The 18,394-nt window shown below is 46.9% G+C and overlaps 1 protein-coding gene across 1 annotated transcript in view; it reads right to left on the bottom strand.

The window, feature by feature from the left end:
• The window catches only part of LOC120937495 (retinol dehydrogenase 13-like), a 73,653-nt gene extending 61,232 nt beyond the window's left edge, over positions 1–12,421 (bottom strand). The window contains exon 1 of the mRNA XM_040350762.1: positions 12,217–12,421. Within this exon, the coding sequence (XP_040206696.1) occupies positions 12,217–12,281 (65 nt within the window). The 5' untranslated portion in view covers positions 12,282–12,421. The remainder of the gene's footprint in view (positions 1–12,216) is intronic.
• Between the last annotated feature and the right edge of the window lie 5,973 nt (positions 12,422–18,394).

The following is an 18,394-nucleotide window of genomic DNA, read 5'->3' as shown; positions in this document are numbered from 1 at the left end:
CGGTCCGTCCTCGGTGGCTGGGAGGTGGACTGGTTTCGCTGGGACATTTTAAGCTGCGGATGGGGTAGGATTATCCCCGTAGCTGATGGCTAGGTGCGGCGGTGAGACGGAGCTGAGGAGATGCACGTCCTCACTCCTCCATAGCCAGGACACGCCCCCCTATTGCATATGTTTTATAGCAGAAACTAAAAAAAATAGATTTTTGTACTCACTGTAAAATCCATTTCTCTGAGTTCATGGACGGACACAGCAGCAATTGACCTTAGGGTTATCTACCTTCCTTTCAGGAGATGACTAGGCAGAAAAAACAGCACTTCAAGTGTTAAAACACTTCTCAGTATAGCACCTCCCAGGGGGCGGGTCCCCCGGGTACATCCCTCTCTCTGCATCATGCAGCCCCAGTTCGTAACAAGCAGTACAACAAAGGAGGGGAGGGTGCTGTGTCCGTCCATGAACTCAGAGAAATGGATTTTACGGTGAGTACAAAAATCCTATTTTCTCTTCTGTTCATGGATGGACACAGCAGCAATTGACCTTAGGGACGTCCCCAAGCAGTGTCAAAAATTTCGAGGGGTGGGAAAAACACAGCAAACCAAACTTCACCCCAAACAAACCGGAGTTTCTCAACGGAGGAACTCCACCTTAAACACCAGCCTGTAAAACCTTGCGGCAAAGGAGGCATCCGAAGATGCACTCACATCCACCTTGTAAAACTTTGAGAAGGGGTGGACTGACGACCAGGTTGCTGCCTTACACACCTGTAAAATGGACGCTTGATGGAGGAAAGCCCAAGAGGCACCAATCGCCCTGGTCGAATGTGCCGTAACCTGAAAGGGAGGCACCCACCCCTTTAGGGCATAGGCCTGAAGCTCGACCTGTCGGATCCACCTAGAAATGGTGGCCGATGAGACCGCCAGACCCTTCTTAGGACCAGTCACGGACACGAACAGTGAATCTGACCTCCGAAACTGAGCCGTAGCAGACAAGTACACACGTAGGGTTCGAACCACGTCCAAGGAATGTAACGTGGCTACCTTCGGGTTCTTTGGCCGAGGACATAAAGATGGAAGAACAATGTACTCATTGATGTGAAAAGCCAAAACAACCTTTGGAAGGAATGATGGCTGCGGCCGCAGCACCACCTTGTCCTTGTGGATGACCAAAAAAGGAGCGTTGCAAGACAAGGCCACCAGTTCAGAAACCCGTCTGACGAAGTAATTGCCACCAGAAAAACCACCTTCTGGGACAGAGTCAACAAGGGAATCTTTCGAATGTCCTCAAACGGAGACTCTTGAAGCACCGAGAGGACTAAGTTCAAGTCCCATGGAGGCAGTAGAGGACGCACAGGAGGGGCCACATGCCGAACCCCCTGTACAAATGTACGCACCTTCAGCACCTGGCTCTCAACAGCCACGCCGTTAAATCCAGTGACTGTAAAGCAGGGTAAAAGATCGGACCCTGCGACAGAAGATCTTCTCTCAGGGGTAGATGCCAAGGGACGTCTGCCACCAGCCGCACATGGTCCGGCCAGGGACGGCGCGGCCAATCTGGAGCGATCAGGATTGTTGGTATCCCCTCGGCTTCCACTCTGCGCAGCAGACGGGGAAGAAGCTTCAGAGGAGAAAAGGTGTAGATTAGGCGATAGTGACCCTATGGCGCCACTAACGCGTCTGACGCGTCCGCCCATGGGTCTCTTGACCTGGCCAAGAACCGTGACATTTTCCGATTGAGACGGGATGCTAGAAGATCCACGTCTGGAGTGCCCCATTTTTGGCACAGACTCTGAAACACTTCCAGGTGTAGCGACCACTCTCCTTGGTCTAGCGTCTGGCGACTTAGGTAGTCGGCCTGCCAGTTCTGCACCCCCGAAACGTACACGGCCGACAGAGCCGGAACGTATCTTTTGGCCCACCGGAGAATGTGCGCGACTTTTCCTTCGCTGCGGCCGAGCTCCGTGTGCCCCCCTGATGATTGACGTACGCCACGGACGTGGCGTTGTCGGACTGGATCCTGACCGGCCGGTCCTGCAGACCCAGAGACCACTTGGAGAGGCACAGCTTGATCGCCCGGAGCTCCAGGACATTGATCGGCAGGCGGGACTCCTCCTGAGTCCAGCGTCCCTGGGCTGACTGGACACCCCCCAGCCGGAGAGGCTGGCATCCGTCGTGACCACTGTCCAATGGCACGGCAGAAACGATTTCCCGGGTTGAAGTACCAGGGATGTCAGCCACCACACTAGGGAGGACCTGACCAGGCGGCTCACCCGAATCTGGTAATACAGAGACGAGGGGAGCCTGTCCCAACGTGACAGAATCTCTCTTTCTGTAACACTCGAGTGTGGAATTGAGCATACGGAACTGCCTCGAACGAGGCCACCATCAGACCCAGAACTTGCATGCAAAAGTGAAGCGACGACCACTCCTGGGTCTCCAACCGCTGCACCGCAGATTGTAGCGTCTGTAATTTTTCCCTCGGGAGAAAAACCCTCGCCTCTGAGGTATCCAGGACTAACCCCAGGTATTCCAACCGCTGAGACGGTACCAGAACCGACTTCTGGACATTCAATAGCCAACCGAACTCTCGGAGGGTCTGACAGGTGATAGACACTTCCTCTTCTAACTCTGAGCTTGAGGATCCCGCGCTGCCTCAGCAGGACCAGAATCGGAGCCAGCACCTTGGTGAAAACCAGTGGTGCCGAGGCCAGGCCTTACGGGAGGGCCACAAATTGAAAGTGGTCCTCTCCGACTGCAAAACGCAGAAATCTCTGGTGTTTTGCGCATATGGGGATATGAGCGAATCGACTCCATCCTGAACTTTTGCACTTTGACAAAACAATTGAGGGCCTTGAGGTCCAGGATTGGACGGACCCCTTCCTTCTTGGGGACTACAAACAGATTGGAGTAAAACCCCTGGAACCGTTCCGCTGAGGGAACGGTACAATCACTTCCCTGACCAGCATGTCCTGAACAGCCCCTGACAGGGCCACCCGGCGTTCCGGAGGAAGCTGGAGGTTGGAAGGAAAAAATCTGTTTGGTGGACAAGAGAGAAACTCTATCTTGTACCCCGAGGAAACTACTTCGCAAACCCATCGGTCGGAAACAAGAGACCTCCACCGAGCTGCGAATTCGCGAAGCCGGCCCCCCCACCCGAGGTACGGGAGGGGGCAGACCTTCATGCAGAAGCAGGCTTGTCCGCAAGCTTGTTGGGCTTGCGGTACCAGGTGTGCTTTTGTCCTTCAGCGGGCGCCTTAGCACCCTGGAAACGTTTTCCTGCCGCACCTGGGGGGCGAAAAAAACGCTTGGGGTAGTAAAGGAGGGCCCTTGCTTACGGCGAGGCTCCTTACCCTTTGCAGATTGCGGGAGCAGAGTGCGCTTACCTCCAGTGGCATCTTTTATGATGTCATCCAGAGATGCCCCAAAAAGCCGTTCACCCTTAAAGGGCAAATCCACCAAGGAATTTTTAGAAGACTGGTCCGCAGACCAACACTTCAGCCACACAAGGCGGCGTAGCACCACCACGTAGGCGGAGGCCCTGGAGAGCAAGGGAAGCGTATCCAGGGCGGACTCACAGACAAACTTTAGGCCCTGCACCAACTGGTTGCCCAGTTCCACACAGAGCTCAGGAGCATTCTGCGCCTCCAGCTCCTGCAGCAAAGACTTTGCCCGTTCGGTAAGTGTCTGCGACACTAGAGCCCTGGCCAAGACCGGTCTCACCGCCGACCCCACCACTGTGAACATGGAGCGGGCCACAGCCTCAGCTCTCCTATCTGCGGGGTCCTTAAAAGATGGAGCCCCTTCCACAAGCAACGTGGTAGCCTTGTTCAGTCTGGACACAGGGGGGTCCAGTGACGGAGGAGATACCCACTTTTTTAGGAAATCCTCCTCAAACGGGTAACGGACCGCAAAGTATTTTGGAACAGCAAAAACTTTCTGCGGCCGATCCCATTCCTTGTACAACAATTTTTCCAGATAAGGAACACAAGGAAACACTGCAGTGATAAGAGCTCCAACAAACGCCTTATCATGCGCTGACCCTGAAGCAGAGTTGTCCTCACTGTCCGTGTGGGCTAGGCCTGCATCTTCTGACACAACAGAACCAGGGCCAGACGCAGTAGCAGGGCCCGATTCCGTGTCAGAGATATCCCCAGAAGAAGGCAGAGGGAGGGGGCGCTTTTAACCCCCCTTCTGGCCACTCGCCGCTTCAATCCTGGCAACAAACGCCTCAAGGACTGCCGTCATAGCATCCACTGAGGCCACAGGAACAGGGGCACTAAGGGTTAACTGGCATGCTCTGATTTGGACGCCATGCTGACCCACTGTAAATGCCACCCTTGTACTGCAAGGCAGGACCCACAGGTCACCCTCCTGGCCGCAACAGAGAGCAGGGGACCCCCCAGAGGACTCACCACCCGACCAGGCTGCAGTGCTGCTAAGAAGCTAGAAACGCTGCCCGTGCTGTGCCGTCCCTCAGGAAGTGTGATGGGAGCTTTTGCGCCGTTATTCTGGCCACTGGAGGCCGAAAAACCTTCCAAGATGGCCGCCGACATGCAAAAAAACAGCATGCTACAAGAAAATGGCCGCCGAGCGTCAATAAGAGCGCCCGTCACCGGTAAAATGGCGGCCAAACACGTTTTTAAAAACACAGTGACATAAAGCAGCAAAACACGGCAAAAGTACCAGACCCTGCAGGTCCCCCCCCCGCACACACGGCATCACAAAAAGGCATACAGCACCCCACAGCAGCCGCAGCCCCAGGTAGGACGGAGCCCCCCAGGCGAACCCCCCACCTCACGGCCGCCACCCAGAATGCGGGGAAGGAGGGAGAGGAAGGAAGAGAGGAAAGCAGGGTGGACCCACGATCGACCTCCCCGGGAATGCACCAGCCGAACCACCATGTTAAGGCAAGGGGAAACTACTTACCCATCCTGCGACCACCGGCTGGAGGCATTCCAGACAGCCCCAAGTCCGCTTGTGGCATGGTTGTCGGCCCGGCACACTGTGACTTGGCCATAGAGACCGGTCATAGGTGTTCCCTGGAGCGAATAGCTCACCGGCCACCCCTGGAGCAACGGGGCATGTCGTGGACGGCCCAGCACGCTCGATGGCCGAACATGGGGGGACTACAAGGATCGAGGATCCAGCCTGTCACCCAGTCGGCAGTTGATTGAAGATCCCAGGATCCAAAAATGCAGGAAAATATAAAAATAAAAGCGGAAAAAAAAATAAAAAAAAAATCGCAAAAAACCTCCAGAGCACATGGGCCCAGAGGAGCCATGTCTTCTCCTCACGCTAGGCAGAAAAAAACTGGGGCTGCATGACGCAGAGAGGGATGTACCCGGGGGACCCGCCCCCTGGGAGGTGCTATACTGATAAGTGTTTTAACACTTGAAGTGCTGTTTTTTCTGCCTAGTCATCTCCTGAAAGGAAGGTAGATAACCCTAACGTCAATTGCTGCTGTGTCCGTCCATGAACGGAAGAGAAATTATTATTTTTCAAAAAATTTCATTCTTTTTTTGTTTATTTATTGCGAAAAACTAAAAACGCAGTACTGATCAAATACCAGCAAAAGAAAGCTCTATTTGTGTTAAAAAAAAAAAGAAAAAAAAAAAAAAGCATGCCTGCGCAATTACCAGTTAAAGTAGCCCAGTGCCGAATCGCAAAAAATGGCCTGGCCATGAAAATAGCAAAACCTTCCAGAGATCTAGGGGTAAAGGGCTCATACACACAAATGTAAGTACAGCATAATATACACCTATATTTATAGTACCTGGGACCCTCGGCTGCAGTGTATTTCTGGACACGTCAATGTACTGCAAAATACACCGTACCCAGGGGTCGACAAATCCCGGGCGCCAGGTCGCCATGGCGACTAGAAATAGGGTCCTGGCGACTTGGCTTGGAAGGGGGGGCAAAAAAAAAAAAAAAAATATTTTTTTTTTTTTTTTTTTTTGTGAGCTGGCACCATCTGGTGGTGAGCCGTTGGTATTACAAGTTATTACCACCAGATGTGTAAGCTGGCGCCATCTGGTGGTGGCCGTTGGTATTACAAGTTAAGCATTACAAGTTAAACAGCAATTTTAATGTAATTTTTCACTATTTTCACTGCCATCTTCTTCCCTCTAATTAGAACCCCCAAACATTATATATATATTTTATCCTAACTAGAGGTCGACCGATATATCGGCCGATATTTGGCGTTTTATAATTAATCGGTGTGCTTTAAAAAAGCCGATTTAAACTTCAGCACCGCGACTTGCAAAAAGCTTCTGTAATAGAAGTCAATGCAAGTTGCCTGAAGCTTCCCATAGAAGACTTCTCTCTCTCCTGGGCAGACTGCCAAGTTTTAGAAAAGTTATACAATGTTGCTACTTATCAATTAACTGAACTCTGTGTAGGAGAGTTCTCAGTTTAACCATTTAAAGGCTAAATCTTTTTTGACACTTGTTGCATACAAGTAAAAATCCTGTATTTTCTGCTAGAAAATCACTTGGAACCCCCAAACATTATATATTTTTTTTTTAGCAGAGACCCTAGTAAATAAAATGGCGATTGCTGCAATATTTAATGTTACACGGTATTTGCGCAGCGGTCTTTCAAACAATTTTTTTTGGGAAAAAATATACTTTAACAAATAAAATAAAAAATAACTAAACAGTAAAGTTAGCCCATATTTTTTTTTTTTTCGTCCAAAAGTTTTCATTACCTGTTTTTGTGTATTACATTTTTTATTTATATATATATATATATATAAATAAATAAAAAATGTAATACACAAAAACAGGTAATGAAAAATTTTGGACGAAAAACAAAATATGGGCTAACTTTACTGTTTAGCCCAAAAGCGCCTGAAAAATCGGCCTAACATATCGGCCCAAAAAAAAATCGGCATTATAAATCGGCTATCGGCTGCCGCAATTTCTAAATATCGGCATCGGCCAGAGAAAAACCCATATCGGTCGACCTCTAATCCTAACACCCTAGAGAATAAAATGGCGATCGTTGCAATACTTTCTTTCATGCCGTATTTGCGCAGCGGTCTTGCAAGCGCACTTTTTTGGGGAAAAAATTACACTTTTTTAAATTAAAAAATAAGACAACAGTAAAATTATCCCCATTTTTAATAATAATGTTACGCTGAGTAAATTGATACCCAACATGTCACGCTTCAAAATTACGTCCGCTCGTGGAATGGCGTCAAACTTTTACCCTTTAAAATCTCCATAGGCGACGTTTAAAAAACTCTATAGGTTGCATGTTTTGAGTAACAGAGAAGGTCTAGGGCTAGAATTATTGCTCTCGCTCTACCAATCGCGGCGATACTTCACATGTGTGGTTTGAACACCGTTTACATATGCGGTCGCTGCTCACGTATGCGTTTGCTTCTGCGCGCAAGCTCTTCGCGACGGGGCGCGTTTTCTGGCTCCTAACTTTTTTAGCTGGCTCCTAGATTCCAAGCAAATTTGTCAACCCCTGACCGTACCCCTGTAATCTCGTGTCAACGCAGGTGCTCATGATTACATGTGTATATGCACAGATGTATTTTTTTAAGTGCAAGAGTGGGGCATTAGGCTCCATGCACACTGGGCTTATGCAATAACGCCAGTTCCCTTGGCAGAAAAAGCGCTCATATAAAGCGTTTTTGTTCACAGTTTAGGTGAGTTTGGGAGAGTTTAGTGTTTTTTCTGCCAGAAAGCTCCAACCAGAAACAAACTAGAAGGGTTTTTTCCTGGCTCTAAGGCTCTTTTTCTACTACTGCGAGTTGTGCAACTGGACGCATGTGAAGTTGCATTACAAGTCAAAATCCAAGTATTTCAACGGTCCCCGTTCTAATTGGTGTGACTCAAGTCGCAGCGATTTCAAAAAAGGTTTTTGTATTACTTAGTTCCGACTTCGGTGCGACTTGTTCTCCCATGAAAAAACATAAACATACTAGGGGGGCACACCCTAAAAAATGCTATACATCTAAGATGGTGCTGCTATAAGACCAAAGACAGTACAAAACAGATTATAGCGCACACATTTATCCTTCAAGGCTAGTTATAAACACCTGAACATATTCAAAAATACGGGGGTTTGGTTACACTATATAGTCATATAGTGCTAAGCCCACTTACTGCGACAAAGTACCCAAAATTAGTGGGTCCTGACCATATAGTGTGACCAAACCCCTGTATTTTTAAATATGTTCAGGTGTTTTTTACTAGCCTTGCAGGATAAATGTAATTTTTGCATGTGTGCGCTGTATTGTTCTCCCATGGTTCACACCAGTCGCATGACATCGCATCATTAATCGCATTGCAAAGTCGCACTGTAAACCGTGGAACTTTGGGGTCACACTAGTGGAAACAAAGCCTAAAGCCTCGTACACACGATCAGATTTTCCGGCGGGAATTGTGTGTTGACAACCTATTGGCGGAAAATATGACCCTTTGTACGCTCCATCGGACAATTGTCGTCGGATTTTCCGCAGACAAATGTTGGATGGCAGGCCATAAAATTTTCCGATCGTGTGTACACAAGTCTGTCAGACAAAAGTCCAAAGTACAAACACGCATGCTCGGAAGCAATGCTCACCAAACACAACATTAGCGGAAGGTGCCCAAAGGGTGGTGTTAAAGAGCTAAAAAAAACTTGTAGTACGTAACTACGTTCGTGTTTGTTGGCCGACACTTGTGTGCCGTTTGTATGCAAGACAAGTTCCTGGCCAACGCCCTTTGGACAATCCGATCGTGTGTATGAGGCTTAAGGCTCCATGCACACTGGCTTAAAAATCGCTGTTTCTACAGGAGTTTTGTGTTCTGCCTATAGAAGAAGCTCAATGATATCCTATGTGTCCATGCACATTAGGACGATTACAGGCAAATTTTGAGCTCAACGTTTAAAGGCAGGACAGAAAACCCTCCTGGTTCGCATTTCTGATTGGAGCCTACTGGCAGAAAAAAATAAAAACTCTATATGAGCGTTTTTTACTCCCAAGAGAACAGATTTTTTATTCTGACTGTTGTGAAGCAATTAGCCGTTGTGAGACCTCTATGCCTGGCCCGTATAAGCAGATATAATCACTAAGGACAATCCTCATCAGATAGCTAGAACTCACCAAGTACCAATTCTATTCACAGAGGTGCTTTTATCAGGGTTAGAGCAGATGACAGGATACAAACAGATAACTAGGTTGTGGTACTTATGCATTAAAAAATAATATTGTCTGTAGCTTACTATGCAGAATACATGTGCCCATGTTACATGTGGCCTTTTAGCAGTCTCCATTACACAGGAAGTACAAAACTCAGGAAGAAGGGTGAAGCATTACATAGAAACGAAGTGTGTCATAAATCAAAGAAACCTAGAAATACAAATGCATTTACACAAAAGGTCACTAGATGGCAGCATGTGAACTAAACATAACGCCATAGAAAATGGTTCAGAGAAACCATCTATATAACAAATTCTATGCCCCATTAGGGCATTTAAGCCCAGTGTACATGGAGCTTAAACGCTGAGCTTAACCACTTCAGCTCTGGAAGGTTTACCCCCCATCATGACCAGGCCATTTTTTGCGATATGGCACTGGGTTACTTTAACCACTTGCTTACTGGGCACTTAAACCCCCCCTCCTGCCAAGACCAATTTTCAGCGCTGATGCACTTTGAGCCTAGGTTCACACTGCTGCGAATTCAAAATCGCGGTAAAATGCGCGATTTTACGGCTGCGATTTTGCCGCGATTTCGGCCGCAATTTAATGTAAATCGCGGCCCGAAATCGCAAAAAGTAGTACAGGAACTACTTTTTGAAATCGCAGATGCGGCGTCGCACTGATTAGGACAGTGCCATTGCTGACAATTGCCGCCGATTTGAGATGCGATTTGACATGTCAAATCGCATCTCAAATCGTTCCAAATCGTACCCAGTGTGAACCAGGGCTGAATGACAATTGTGCGGTCATACAACACTGTACCTAAATTAAATTTTTATAATTTTTTTCCCCACAATTAGAGCTTTCTTTTGGTGGTATTTGATCACCTCTGCTATTTTTATTTAGAAAAATAATTAAAATACCGAATTAAAAAAAATATATATATTTTTTTATATTTTGTTATAAAATGTTGCAAACAGGTAATTTTTCTCCTTCATTGATATACGCTGATGAGGCTGCACTGATGGGCACCGACGAGGCGGCACTGATAGGCGGCACTGGCGAGGAAAAAAAACAATTACAGGCTTTTGTTTACATCACGTGATCATTGGCTGGCAGCTGATCATGTGGTAAGGGGCCGGACCGGCCCCTTACTCGGATCTGTAATCACCCGAGTCTCAGTGACATTTGGGGTCTGCGTTGTAGCTGTCATTTGGCTATAGCGCGGACGCCAAGCGGTTAACCACTTCAGCCCCGGAAGATTTTACCCCCTTCCTGACCAAAACACTTTTTACAATTTGGCACTGTGTCGCTTTAACTGACAATTGCGCGGTTGCTTGACGCTGTGCCCAGACCCCCACAAATAGAGCTTTCTTTTGGTGCTATTTGATCACCTCTGCGGTTTTTATTTTTTGCGCTGTAAACAAAAATAGAGTGACAATTTTGAAAAAATATATATATTTTTCACTTTTTGCTATAATAAATATCACAAATATTTTTTTTTAAAAACAAGTTTCTTCATGAGTTTAGGCCAATATATATTCGTCTACATATTTTTGGTAAAAGAAAAAAAAAGAAAACAATCACAATAAGCGTATATTGATTTGTTTGCGCAAAAGTTATATCGTCTACAAACAATGGGAAAGATTTATGGCAATTTGTATGCATTTTGTTTACTAGTAATGGCAGTGACCTGCGATTTATAACGGTACTGCGACATTGCAACGAACAGATCGGAGACTTTTGACACTTTTTTGGGACCATTGGAATTTATACAGCGATCAGCGCTATAAAAATGCACTGATTGTCATGAAATCGCTAGCACCGGTGTTAAGCCTAGGTTCACACTAACTGCGGGATAGAAATTGTGCGAGTTCAAAATTTCATATTCGTATGTCAGTCCGACTTCAGGAGCGATTTCAGAGACATCTGTGCGGGTTCCTACAAAAATATCTATGCAAGTCGCCAAAAGTAGTACAGGAACTACTTTTGGGAATCAGTGCGGTGCGGCCCCGCACCAATTCGGACGGTGACATTGCTGGCAATAGCTGCCGATTTGGCATGCGATTTGACATGTCAAATAACATGCCAAAACGCATCAATGTGAACCTAGGCTTACACAAGAATTACAGGGAAGAGGCACGTTTCCCCATGCACACGGGAAGCAAATGCAAACACATGTAAACTCAAGTTTTCAAAGGCAAAAACCGGCGTTTAAAACGCCCGTTTTTGCCGCGAATTTCGTGGCAATTTTGCCGCGTTTGCGTCTATCAGCGTTCATAACAAAGACATTGTAGACCCTCCCAAAGCTTTGAAACGCAAAAACGTTTGCGTCTGAACCCAAAATTTTGCGTCTGAAAAAACCAGCCTAAACCCAACTGCTTTAAAACGCAAAAAAACGTGAATGTGTGCATGGACACATAGGATAACATTAAATGTGTTCAGGGGCAGTTGAAAAAAATGCCCAAATGCCTCTGAACTCGAGTTTACCAGCGTCTCGTGTAATATGGGCAGAAATACGCTGCAGCTGGGGCTTTCAACCACTGTAAATACTGTTGTATTTTATGACTCATTCAAAATAGCAGTGGAGGGGTGGTAAAAGCCTGCAGTTGAAAGCGTGTTTTTACTGCTCCTCAACTGCAGCCAGGAATTGTACACCTGCTGAGGCATGAATGATACCCCTTGTTGCTTTGGGTGAGTAAACGGGGCTACTCTGCAATGAATGACTTGTATAGCGCTACAAACACAAACTATATCGCCTCAAGTCGCGCTGTTGCGTTGCGCTAGTGTAGCGATCAAGGGGTGAAAGCAGGCAGCGAAGAGGCAATACAACGCTTTCTCACCGCCTGTCAAGTGCTCTCTGCGAAGAGCAATCCAAATGCAGCAGGTCAGAGATCAAAGCACATACACTACATGCATTTACATTCATGTGCATGACCCCTAAAAATAAATTGGCTAGAGAAACACTTGAAGTTGTAAATAAATGGTCACTTTAAATGCACAAATTCAGCAGCTTAGATGTTCTGTAACAAATGCTGGATTGCTGGTGTATAGAAAATCACCTGCATATGACAACCTACTTACTTTAGAAGGACTGATCCACCTATTAACGTTCCGACCATGGAAGCTCCTACTACATACTTATTCATGATGTCTGTGCTAATAAACAGAGTTGAAGCTCATAGAAGCAGCACACAGGCACAGCACTGAGCAGAGGTCACTGAGAAGTATGGGCAAGGAAGGAAGAACTTCCTACTACAGCTACGGAAGCCTGCTGGAGACAGTACAAGAAGGCGATAGACGGATTGTCAGCTCTACACTCTAATCAGCAGCCTGCATTCCTATTATATTATTATTAGAAAATGACATTTGTCAGACCTGTATGTGTAGTGATTCCACCGTATAAACCAGGGAATTTGGTGATTTATTACACTTTGGCTGCTTTTCAGAGACACAGTGCTGCTAAAGCTGTTTTTAGAAGTTAGTTGGTCATATTTATTTTCCAAGTAAATTCGGCCAAGTTGGCTGCACACTGGACGTTTTTTTTCTGCTGCTCCTATGGGCTTTTTTTTTCTCTACCTTTAAGCCCTGGTCCACACTGTGGCGATTTGACATGTCAAAATCGCATGCCAAACCATTGGCTATTGCTAGCATTTACGGCGCCACACCGATTCCCAGAAGTCGTTTTTTTACTACTTTTGGCGACATCGGGGTACGATTTGTATAGACATCTGTGCAGGAACCTGCACAGATGTCTCTGAAATGGCCCCCGAAGTCGGATTGACATGACATGCTGGAATAAAATCATGCAAATTCAGCTGAACTCGCATGATTTCAATCCCGCTGTTAGTGTGAATTTAGGCTAAATGCCCCTGCATGTTAGCCTATGGCAGTGTTTCTCAATTCCAGTCCTCAGGCCCCCCCAACAGGTCAGGTTTTCAGGATTTCCATTATTTTGCACAGGTGATTTGATCAGTTTCACTGCCTTAGTAATCACCACAGCCTTTTCATCTGAGGGAAAACCTGACCTGTTGGGGGGGCCTGAGGACTGGAATTGAGAAACACTGGCCTATGGGGTTGATTACTAAAGGCAAATAGACTGTGCACTTTGCAAAGTGCAGTTGCACTCTGCAAGAGCAGTTGCCCCAGAGCTTAGTAAATTAGGTAATGATTCACTTTGCAAAGAATACCCAATCACGTGCAAGGAAAATAGTAGTTGCCGGGGCCCGAAGAGTAAGACTTGGGAGGCGGACGGTGACGGGCAGAGAGTCGCTGATTGCCGCCGTTACTAGTAAAGAAAAAATATGTCCCCGGATTTTATTTTAAAAATCTGGTCACCTTAGTTTAGAGGCAAAAGGAAAATCCCACAGACAGTGCATCCATGAGCAGTGGCATTTTTGCAGAAAGAAAACGGTTGATGAGCCTTAGTGCTTGAGCAGTCGATAATTTCAGTGGCACACATTGGAAGTCGCTCCCGCACTGGGAACCACGCTGCACTTGCGGGTCTCGTGCGGGGCTGTGAGTCAAGAAATGGAGCAGGGACCTTTTTCCTGGGTTTCAGGAGGCACGGCAGCCCATTTAAATGAATCAGCTGCTGTGCCCGTGCAAAACGCAGCGCGTGGAGCCGCAACAGTGTGAACCAGGGGTTTGTCCATGACTGACGATCTCCACTAACTGGTAGTGTCCATCATAACCATGTCCATGGTTTTATATGCAGACTTGTTGAACTCTGGACCTTCCCCTATTTATGTATCACATGGGGTGAAAGGCCAGCCCAAGACCAAAAGCCAAAAGGAACTGAGGTACTGAAAGTTAACCCTTTCCTCAGCCTGAGCAACCCAACTACCTCACTAGTGCAGAAAACCCACACTGTAGGCAACCTGCCTACAAACTCATCTTTTATTTTGCACAAAAAAATTGGGGATTGAGGATAGGTTAAAGCGGTAGTAAACCACATAAAAAAAGGCAGTTTAAGTCATAATGTGCTAGTATGCATCGCATACTAGCACATTATGACAGACTTACCTGAAAACAGAGACAGATTTCTGTGCACCATCCACGAAAGGGCCCCATCTCAAGCTGGTCAACTCTAACCTTAATGCGCCAGGTATTTGAGACATCCAGGGGTACCCCTCTCAGGTACACTTACAGATTCCCATATCTGGGGTATCACTATAGTGTGCACTCAAGAACATTATCATTGAGTTAAATGGGTCTGATTTCACTCATTAATCGTTATCTCAGTTAAAATTTGGACTAACATTGCTGCAGTTTAGGTATTTCCTCCTGTTATAGGCCAGAGTTCACTTTGCATAGTTCTATAACTTTTAAAGTGGTTGTAAACCCTTTACAACCACTTTAACCTACAGGTAAGTCTTGATTAAGGCTTACCTGTTGGTGCTTAAAATATCTCAGACTTGCACGGTCTAGGAGATATTTGCAAATCGGCATAGTGCGATTTCTTGTGCGCACGCGCCAGATTAGGGAAGAGCACGCTGTGCTGTTTCTATCTCCGGTCATGCCGTTAAAGGTGGCTCCCGCGCGCATGCGTGGGAGTGACGTCACGCGACTCCAGCCAGTCACAGAGCCGGAGTACGCGGCCCCGAAAGGAAGAGGGGTGACGAATGGCCGCCAGCTACCAGCGAGGAAGACGGGGACATCGTGGGCTTCTTCTGAAGGTAAGTGTCACAAAATGGGCTACTATGCGATGCATAGTAGTCCATAAGGCCCCGTACACACGACCAAACATGTATGCTGAAACTGGTCCGCGGGCCAGTTTCAGCATACATGTTCGGTCGTGTGTAGGCGCGAGCGGGCCGAATTCCAGCAAACATTTGCCCGCCGGGCCTTTTCCCAGCAGACAAATATTCCTGGACATGTTTTAAAACCGTCCGCTGGAATCCTGCCCGCTCGGACATGTACGGTCGTCAGTACAGACCTACCGTACATGTCCAAGCGCCCGCCGTCCCTCGCATGCGTCGAATGACTTTGACGCATGCGTGGAAGCCTTTAAATGGCAGGCCCGCCCACGTCGCCGCGTCATCGCCGCGGCGACGACGCGGACACGCCCCGCGTATTGTTTACGCGCGGACTTCTGTACGATGGTTAGTACAGCCATCGTACAGAAGCCCTCTGGCAGGCATGCACGGTGAAAACGGTCCGACGGACCAGTTTCATCGTACATGTTTGTTCGTGTGTACCGGGCCTCATGCTTTACCTTTGCAGGGAAACAAAGAGGAAGTAACACCCATCAGGGTTTACTTCCTCTTTAAGTGTTTTATTTGTTTGATGCTAAGTCTTGTACTGTTTACCTGCTTTGATATAATACACTTACTTAACTTATCTGGCCTATCATAATTTCTGTGCATTATTACACATCAATTTATTGTGGAACATTAGTCAATTAATTAAGTCTTGTTATATGCTTCAGACTGGCTCCTTTTGCAGGTACAGCTTTGTAAAACATTAAGGCTCAGTTCACATATTTGCAAATTGGAATGCGTTTTGAACCACATCCAATTTGCATTAGATGTGAATCCGGCAGCCTTCTCTATGGAGCCGGTTCACATATCTGCAGGCCAGCCGCAGTGCATTTTTAAAAAGAGTACTGTGCGTTTTTCAGTCTGGTTTAGGTGCAATTTCAAGTAAAAAATTGCACCTGCATCGATTTGCACCTGAACCGGTGAAAAAAACTGCACCAGACTCCTTTTAAAAAACACAGGGAAACTGCGGCTGGACATATGTGAACTGAGCCTAAAAAGTGTGTCTATACTGTTTAAATCCAGTAATACACTGTCTCACCCTGCTCTGCACATGCTCAGTTGCACTCCATTTTTAGGCACTGCTGCTGTTGTAGAGGCTGATCTGTTGACACATTAAAGCGGAATTAAACCCTCCTATCCTTTACAGAAAGCTGCTTCATTTCAATCTGCAACTGCCATGGTTGCTGCACATTTGATCAGTTATGACACCAGCCAATTGATGGTTTGACAGTTTGGTTGAAGACAGAAGAAAATGTGACAATTAGTAATCCTGGGATTCCAGGATTGTATCTGTTTTTTTAAACTGTTAAATCGATGGGTTTAGTTCCACTTTATGATTTACTGCTGACGCTCTGGGCTTCAACAAAATGGCAGCCTCCGCTCCCGCCCCCACGATGGCGACCATGGTACCTCCAGGCTCCTGTAAAAAAAAGTGCACAGCGCCTCACCCGATGCCTGAATATCTCTCGCAGTGTGCAGTTTCCCACCGGCCCTTCCTCTCTTCTCGTCCATCCCAGGTGTTGTCATGTACAAGCACCTGGGGTGGACATGTACAGGAGGGAAGGAGGAACCGGCAAGGAGCAGCGCGCTGTGCGGGGTATTATTACAGCCGCTTCCTGAATCCCTGCTAGACTGCATGTATTGCAGGTGCAGAGACTCTCATGGGCCCAATAACGGCCATGCCCTCGGCCAGTGCCCGAGCACCTGATGGGTCAGTCCGCCCCTGGCCTTAACAAGTCTTGCAGTGTTGGAGGGTGGGGGCCACTGCAGGGGTTTTTTCTTCCAGTCGGGGCTCTAAAGTCCTATATTGCTTTATGGTAGTAAGTTTATCATGCCTTTTTATATGTTGTACTGATATTCAGAGAGGTTTCATCAGAGAGAAAAACACACATGACCATGGATATGTTTTTTTTTTTTTTTTTTTTTTTATCCAACAACATTTTATTGAGTTCAGCAGAGGTACAAGAGATACATACTCCCCGTGACAATGTGGGGTAACAAAACATTGCGTACATAAAGTGCAGTACAGTACTGGATTCAGAGCTGACTGTCCAGCCAAAGAAAAGAAAAGAAAGAAATTACCAACAATAGAACCACGTCTAAAACTGCACATTCTCCCCTTTATTAGTTCACACATCCCATACCTCACCCGACATTAATTCCCAGTAGCCTATGTGCCAGTAAGTCCACCGGGCTAGTCCTGGTTAGTCCAACCACCTCGCCCAAATCTTCTTAAACTTATGTGCGCTGCCCCTGTGCTGGTATACTAGCTTCTCCATTCTCAGTACCATTCCAATATTGGTAATCCACTTCTTCATGGTCGGGGGGGCCTCAGCCTTCCAGTGTACCATAATTAGTTTCCTCGCCTGGAACAATACCCTATGTACAGCCTCTCTGCAATCCTCTTCCCATTTGTATTCCTCCAGAGCACCTAGGAGGCAGGCTTGCGGGTCCTGTGGAAGAAATACTCCAAACACTGAGTTAACAGTAGTCACCACTCCTGCCCAATATGTGTGGAGTTTGGGACACCTCCACAGCATATGGATAAGATTTCCATGGCCCCTTTTCAGCGCATGCATGTGGGGTCGAGCTGTGAATTCTTCAAGTGAAGCCTGCGGGGAGTATAGTAAGTTCGTAGCAGGATATATAGCTGGGTAAGCCTTTGGGAGACGTTCAGTGAACACCTGCCCACTGCCTGAAAAATCTCTTCCCATTGTTCCCATCTAACTGGCCAACATCCGCCTCCCACTTATCCCTTATCTTCAGAGGATGCTGCTTCATCACTGACTGTAACAAGATGGCGTAGCATTGGGAAATAAAGCCTTTAGACGACTCAGCACCCCCCAGAAGACTAAACACAGGGGTCTGGGACAGAAGTTGTCAGACAAACCTGATTTCTTTTTATGAAGAGGTAAGTAAAATCTTGGACAGAGGCGTGGCTGTGGTATACTTGGATTTTGCAAAAGCGTTCGATACAGTTCCGCAAAACACTGCTCAAGTGTAAGGTAAGGTCTACAGGATTGGAAATAACAGTTTGTAAATGGATAGAAAACTGTCTAAAAGACAGAATTCAGAGAGTCGTGGTTAATGATTCTTACTCTGAATGGTCTAAGGCAGGGGTGTCAAACTCAATTTCATTGTGGGCCACATCAGCATTATGATTGCCCTCAAAAGGGCCAGTTGTATCTGTAAGATTAGATGTCCAGCACACAGGGCTGGACTGGGACAAAAATTTGGCCCTGGACTTCATCCAGACCGGCCCACTTTAATTCAATAAAATGCTGCCCCCATCCCCTGAAAAATCACGCCCACCAAAAGACTCCTACATCCATTATTGTATATCATGAGAGGGTGAGAGAGAGGGGAATGAGAGAGAGAGAGAGAGGGGGAGGGTTGAGGGAAAGGGGGTGAGAGGGGGTTGAGTGTAAGAAAAAGAGAGTGAGTGTAAAAGAGAGGGGGTGAGTGTAGGACCCCTTTTTACACTGAGGCGTTTTTTAGGC

Source organism: Rana temporaria, chromosome 4, assembly GCF_905171775.1.
Source record: "Rana temporaria chromosome 4, aRanTem1.1, whole genome shotgun sequence".
NCBI classification, from domain to species: domain Eukaryota; kingdom Metazoa; phylum Chordata; class Amphibia; order Anura; family Ranidae; genus Rana; species Rana temporaria.
Note: the sequence above shows the minus strand (reverse complement) of the source record. Positions and strands in the feature narration are given on the sequence as shown.